The following is a 7023-nucleotide window of genomic DNA, read 5'->3' on the forward strand; positions in this document are numbered from 1 at the left end:
GTCATTTTTTGCCGACGTAATATTTTCAATTTATGTTAGATCATCTATGTAAGATTTTTATTTTATTATTTTATTTTTAAATCTATTATTTTTTTCTGCTTCGTCTGGCCAATACCTAGAGTTATATTCTATTATTATTTAAAAGTGGGATTTTAGGTATGGTGGCTAAGAGTTTGCTGCCCCGTATTGGGCTCTGGTTGCAATAATCCACAACTGAGGCGGAGCCTTAAGTGGGGCTGAACTCGTACGCATATGACTGGTGTAAACCATGGGTGTAACGTTCAGGTAATTACATCTCCGGAAGTATGGAGACTCGTTAGATTTGTCCCAACCCACTTGCCATACCTTATAACCACAGCTGGCTGTCATAATAGGCATTTCACGGCGAACTGAAACCTGACAACAGTGTGGTACAAGAAGGGGACCAGGCCAAAGGCTGTCTGCTCATTGACTTGTACAAGTCATTCATCCGCTAGCTTGTTTATTGTTTATTGGTTAAAATGAACGGTCAACTGAACGGTTTCCATAACAACTCGCCATTTGACGAAGATTGCTTCCTATTCACGTCTGAGTCCGTCGGAGAAGGGCATCCCGGTGAGTAATTACTATATACGGCTTACGGCATTTTTTTTCCTTGCAACGAAATGAATTAGCTCGATTGAAGCGTTAGCCTCTGTTAACAGGACATGTGGTAGTTAACTTAGTGTTAGCGCGGCGTATTTGTAATCTGTCCACTCACATATCGTTCACCTTCTCCGTCAACAGTTCAGCCGTTGCAACACATTCACAAAGACAGTGTATATGTTGTATTGTATATTTGTAGTGAAACCATATCGCACTTTATCAGCTCCATGCTAACAACAGCTACAAGAATTAGCGCTTAGCTAACAACTTTTTTTACACATACTTCCTGTCAGTCACATGTCGCTAACCTCGCCGTTTTCTTCCACGAATTACCAGCGTGGGATATGATGTGCCTCTAAGACAGTAGTAACAATCAGTGAACACTACCAATAGGTGGCTTATTTTTGTTACCATTTAATGTAACATTTGCAGGTATTCTGGTAATTGGCAAGATTGCGTCATTACTCTGTCACGCTATATAACCTGTGGAAAAATACATACACATCTTTGCCGAAGTCCCAACAGTTTTTATTCTTCATTGAGGCAGTTGGGGGCAGATCCACTGCCACAGATAATAGGCTTACCAGTATTACTAAATATAGGTACCGGTACTTACAGGGGCTGTTCTAAGAGCAGGGGTGTCAAACTCATTTTCACTGAGGGCTTCATCAGCATTATGGCCTCAAAAGGCCAGTTCTCAGTGTAAGACTGTAAAAGTTTAAATATTCCATAACCTTGTTAAATAGCTTGTCTGTTTGGTTTTTTTTTGTTTATTATGTGCTCAAGTTGCTGTGTCTGTACAGTGACATACTGCATTTCCATGATAAACGAGTGTTGCCAGTAGGGAAATGCAGGATTATTGTCCCAGAGACTCAAAATTATTTAATTTTGAGGGAAATTATTGAAAAACCCATCAGAACCACACGATAATAATGATATGATCCTCTGTGTTGAGGCTTAGAAGTGTTAACTAAGTAACTGAATGATCTTTGTGTCGATGTGACAAGGAACGGCCATCTGACACCAATGTTCCCGGTCCAAACTTCTAGTCAGGACAGCACCTGTGAATTACCTGTGAACCACTATTTCAAAGCGTGCTTTGATGCACAAAAAGTTACGTGACCGATGACGTATGAAGAAGTAACTGCCTCGGTCACCTGAGTAACTAGTAATCAATAATCACGGAATGTTCAAATTGTCATACCTTTTTTGGAGGATTATTGGTAGTACTTAGTACAGTCAAATTTAGTATAAAAATAACAGTGTACATCTGGAGTCGCTGTTTTCTGCATGAATCTTTTCTAAATGAATTCTCTCACAATTGTGATATACGTTTTCATGGCAAGAAAATGCTGTTTTTCTTGACCTAACATGTTTACCACACCCACTTGATTGTACATGTCATGTGTTATAGATCTGTCAGCTTTGAGCACCTGAGGACTCTTGAGGTTGTTTAGACAGAAAACCCGTACTGATTTGCAAGACACAGAGCAGTTTGACAAGATAATGACTCGTTTGAAATGCGTTCATGCTGCTGCGCTGCAACTTGGGCGACATTTTTTGTTAGAACAGGAGAATCTGAGCAATCTGCGCAAGTTGTGCAACAACCCGAGGAAGATGCAGGTATAATGGTGAAGAGTTAAGAGTACCGTTTAGTAGCAGAAACGACAACGTGTATGATGATCACACTCACTCTGCAGCAACAGCACATGTGGAAGTTCGGCCCCTTTACTCGGTTTTGAGCGACATTTGGCCCACAGGCCGGGAACGAAAGCATTTACACAGTGACATTCACATACTTTGATCGAGTTTAGTTTAGTTTTGTTTCATTTTAGTCTCCAATCACACCACTGTTAATACTGTGACTGAAATATCACCAGTGACTATTTGTAAGCATTTCACTTGACAGTGGTTTTGAAAACATTCACTGAACCTTATCACTGGAGCACCTTTATCAGTTCATTTTAAATTCTTTCACTCTTTGCAACAAGTGTTGAATTTTTCAGCTTAACGGATATTTTTATATTTCAAGAACACATGGTGGGATTGTTCTTTGTCAATCAGTCAGAAGACAAAAATGAAACACTGTTGTTACATGTTTTATTTTTTAAAATATGTTTACAAGAGTTCCGTATATTATTCTACAGATAAGATTTGTGACCAGATCAGTGATGCAGTGTTGGATGCACACCTCAGGCAAGACCCAGATGCCAAAGTAGCATGTGGTAAGTCTTTGAGGTAGTTTACTGCAGTAAAGTATTGTTAGTATTGTTACTGCAGTAATGATCCCTTTCCACTTTGGACTCTTTTATTTGTCGTATGGGATTGATTTCACAAACAAAGAAGACAGAGTTATGTGGTCCTTTGCCGTTTTCTATGGTGTCAGTGGAGATGTGAACATGCACATGCAAACTGAGGTATTTTTCATTTTGTAGCGGATGACAAGTGGTAAAACAGGTGGCGATGGATGCATATGTAGAGTGAAATGTCCATCAAGTATGCCCCGCCCTGTTCCTATACATTTGAAAGATTTACAGTGTTCAGACCAAAGTACTATGTTTGTAAAATAACATTTTGTACTGTAATTTAACGTTGTTTTCTTAATGTTGATAATGCTAATAAGAATTGTCAGCATGTCCTTGCCAGCATCCTCAACATGCTTTCCTCCGTGTTCTTAGATGTCTATCTGCTTAGCCCTGCTCTCATCTCCGCCTGTTTTCAGAGACCGTTGCTAAGACCGGGATGATCCTGCTAGCGGGGGAGATCACCTCCAGGGCCAATGTTGATTATCAGAAGATCGTCAGGGAGACAATCAAGCACATCGGCTATGATGACTCCTCCAAAGGTACAGTGAGCTTTGTCCAGTTAAAACCGCTTACAAACATGTCACCTGCACTTGTCTGTTCTCTTATCCAGATTTCTTGTAGGACTTTGACAGGAATATGAAATAGAATCTGTGAGTTTTGCAATGAAATGTTTATGGTTTCTTTGAAAGTAACAATAAAGGATTTGTGTACATTTTAAAAATGGCCACAGGTTAATAGAATAGGGAAAAACACTTTACACATGAAGAAGCTGTTGAGCTCTAGTTCTACTCTCATCTCTCTTTTTTTCTTTTTTCTTTTTTTTTAAAAAAAAGACCGTTTTAGGTTTTCAGACCACAGTGAATGTCTCTGAAGTCTGTGGACCCCTCAGATGGTCTGGGAGGGTGTTCCACAGACTCAGAGCAGCAGGGCAGAAAGCCTGATCCCCTATGTTGCAAAGTTTGATTTTTCGACATGTTGGAAATGGCAGAGAGTTCTACACTGAGTTGTGTAATTCCACAGGCTTTGACTACAAGACCTGTAATGTGCTGGTAGCTTTGGAGCAACAGTCCCCCGACATCGCTCAAGGCGTTCACCTGGATCGTAAAGAAGAGGATGTGGGAGCTGGTGATCAGGTTTTACAACTCGCACACATCAACATGCATCTTTGTGCATGCATCTCTGCCAAGCAGTGAGAGCAGGAAATGTGTTGACATAGTACATGATATCTGTTCATCCTCTCACAGGGTCTGATGTTTGGATATGCCACTGATGAAACTGAAGAGTGTATGCCACTCACTATTGTCCTGGCCCATAAGCTCAATGCCAAGATGGCTGAATTACGCCGTAACGGAACTCTGCCATGGCTCAGACCAGATTCCAAAACTCAGGTTAGCGGAGAAACGGTCTCTACTTCTGCATATAAAACACCTGCTGTGTCTCAGATCTATGTACTTACTCACAAAGTGCACAGGGCAGTACTGTCTCAAATCAATCAGCGCCGTCATACACTTACCAGAAATGACATCAAAATGAAACTGATTGCCGTAGCTGCTGCATTTTTTTCATGTTTACAACACATTAAGCCTGGGACCTCACATCTTAAACCACAATCTACAGTGAAGACGACAATTTATCACACACAAGCGCCAAATGTACGCCTCAACATTGGTGCCTGAAAATGTGCCACGGTTTACTAGCTAGCAAGCTAACGTTAGCATTGGCCGGGATTCCATCGGTCGGTGATATCCCCTGAGGTTTCGCAGTTGTCCCCCGCCATCTCAAAAAGTTATACGTCCTTTCCACGTCATTAAGATGCCGTCTGTTGAGAGTGGAAAATGTGCGTTCAACGCTGAACTTCTCGGCAGTTTAAGTTTGCGTAGAACACTACGTTTTCACATTCTCATTCAGTGTGAACGCACTTATGTACTCAAAATACTAAGGCTATTAAAGACACATCTAGGGTTAATGCATGTTTCCTATGTCCTTGAATTCTTCACACAGATTGTTGTTACTCTAAAGTACATTCAAAGTTGTGCAGAAACATGCTACTCCTGAACACAAGGCCTGCGAGCATTTCCATCGTCAATTGATGGGTTGTTATGGTCACTGCTTTAAAGACATTAGTGAAACACAGCAGCAGTTAAAACAAGCTCACACCAAACGTCCAGTCTATCAGTGTTGTCATCAGGACTTACTGTTGGAATGCAGAGCTGTGTATTTTAGAGTGTCTGGCACAAAATCCACCCCAAGAACTCGGAAGTGTATCAGCGAGATTAGAAAATGGCAGCAGACACGTTGATGTTGTGGTGGACTTTCTGCTTTCTGGCCATCGAACATGTTAAGGGATTAAAGGTCTTGTTGGTACAATGGATTTTTTTTTCTGTTGGATTCCACTGAGGCCTGGAGATTAATGGGGGTCTGGGGGGGCGGAGGTGGGGGGCAGATAAGTGGTGTGTGAGTCTGTAACACCTGTTTTTTCCCACTAAAATCATCATGTCATACAGTGCTCAGCTTGTGACATCATAATTAGGCAAATGAAAAGTGCCTGTTTTTGATGGTTGACTGTTTGACATGCAGAACAAACAGGCAGCAGGGTGTGTGTGTGTGTGTCTGTGTGTGTCTGTGTGTGTCTGTGTGTGTCTGTGTGTGTCTGTGTGTGTCTGTGTGTGTCTGTGTGTGTTTGTCACTGTTTTCTCCTCTCCAGGTGACTGTTCAGTACCGGCAGGATCGAGGTGCTGTGGTGCCGCTGCGCGTCCACACCATCGTGATCTCCGTGCAGCACAACGAGGCTGTAGGTCTGAGCGAGATGCGTCAGTGTCTGAAGGAGCAGGTGGTGAAAGCTGTGGTTCCCTCCGGGTACCTCGACGATGACACCATTTACCACCTGCAGCCCAGCGGCCGCTTCGTCATCGGCGGACCCCAGGTGAGAACAGAACTTGTCTAACATCCTCCTCCTCAGCTTTCCTGCTCAGCTGAAGTTGTGTTTTTGTCCTCCGTGTGGACACAGTTAACATTCTCCTGTTCATAATCACGTCTATTCCCACAGGGTGATGCTGGTCTGACCGGGCGTAAGATCATCGTTGATACTTATGGCGGCTGGGGGGCGCATGGGGGTGGAGCTTTCTCTGGAAAGGACTACACAAAGGTCGACCGCTCTGCTGCCTATGCCGCCCGCTGGGTGGCTAAGTCTCTGGTGAAAGCCGGCCTCTGCAGGCGTGTGTTGGTCCAAGTGAGTTTACGTATATCACATGCTAACTGTGATGGAAGAACTTGGTTTAATTTCCTTTCAATGAAAATGTGAATTGTGTTGATAAAGATGAAAGCAGAATGTTGTCAGTCGGAGTGGTTTTTATCCTTTCCAAGTGTGCCAACCTGTGATTCATCTGTTTTCAGGTGTCCTATGCTATCGGTGTGGCCCATCCGCTCTCTGTCTCCATCTTCCACTATGGGACCTCGCAGAGGAACGAGAGGGAGCTGCTGGACATCGTGACAAAGAACTTTGATCTCCGCCCAGGAGTTATCGTGAGGTTTGTTTTCATGGCAGATTTCACATTTCTATCATTTCTATGCACTCTTGGTATTTTCAACTTTTCATGAAATGATGCTGATTTCTGTTTGCAGAGAGCTCGACCTAAAGAAGCCTATCTACCAGCGCACAGCATCTTATGGTCACTTTGGTCGTGATGTCTTTCCATGGGAGGTGCCAAAGAACCTCAGATACTAAGCCCACCCTCCCCTCTCTTCTCAGTGGGTCTTGGGAGCAGTCCAGATAATCCACCCTCTTTTCTCCTCCTCCCTTCTCCTCCTTCTTCCTCCTGTCTTCTCTTGCCCCATCACCAAAGCCTCCCTTTCCCCTCCAGTAGTATGTGTGCTTTATCCATGAAGAGAAAACAACCGTGTCTCAGATGCCTAGACTTTGTGTTATTTCGTTGTGCAGTTTAAGAGGAAATCAGTGTTGACAGTTCCCTCTGCTGAGTTTTGCTGTTCTAAGTCTGTCTAGTGACTGTTGTCTAGCAGTGTGTGTCGCCTGGATGTGATGGGTAAACATTTATAATTTGTGATTAGGACCTGGATGGTCAAATTAAGAGAAAAG

The 7023-nt window shown here is 42.9% G+C and overlaps 1 protein-coding gene across 1 annotated transcript; it reads left to right on the top strand.

Moving 5' to 3' along the window:
• The first annotated feature begins 500 nt into the window (after positions 1-500).
• On the top strand, positions 501-6654 carry LOC144738905 (S-adenosylmethionine synthase). Its single transcript, XM_078621904.1, has 9 exons — positions 501-594; positions 2772-2849; positions 3347-3469; positions 3951-4063; positions 4175-4318; positions 5635-5853; positions 5977-6159; positions 6324-6457; positions 6552-6654. The coding sequence occupies exons 1-9, from the start codon at positions 501-503 to the stop codon at positions 6652-6654; spliced, it is 1191 nt and encodes a 396-aa protein (XP_078478030.1).
• The last annotated feature ends 369 nt before the right edge of the window (positions 6655-7023 follow it).

The sequence above is a fragment of the Lampetra planeri genome, unplaced genomic scaffold, assembly GCF_965212315.1.
Source record: "Lampetra planeri unplaced genomic scaffold, kcLamPlan1.2.h2 scaffold_1217, whole genome shotgun sequence".
NCBI classification, from domain to species: Eukaryota; Metazoa; Chordata; class Hyperoartia; order Petromyzontiformes; family Petromyzontidae; genus Lampetra; species Lampetra planeri.

Coding starts and splice junctions, on each gene's coding strand:
- LOC144738905 (XM_078621904.1), top strand. CDS start 501: ATGAACGGTCAACTGAACGGTTTCCATAACAACTCGCCATTTGACGAA. Junction 595..2,771: donor CGTCGGAGAAGGGCATCCCG/GTGAGTAATTAC, acceptor ATTATTCTACAG/ATAAGATTTGTGACCAGATC. Junction 3,470..3,950: donor CTATGATGACTCCTCCAAAG/GTACAGTGAGCT, acceptor GTAATTCCACAG/GCTTTGACTACAAGACCTGT.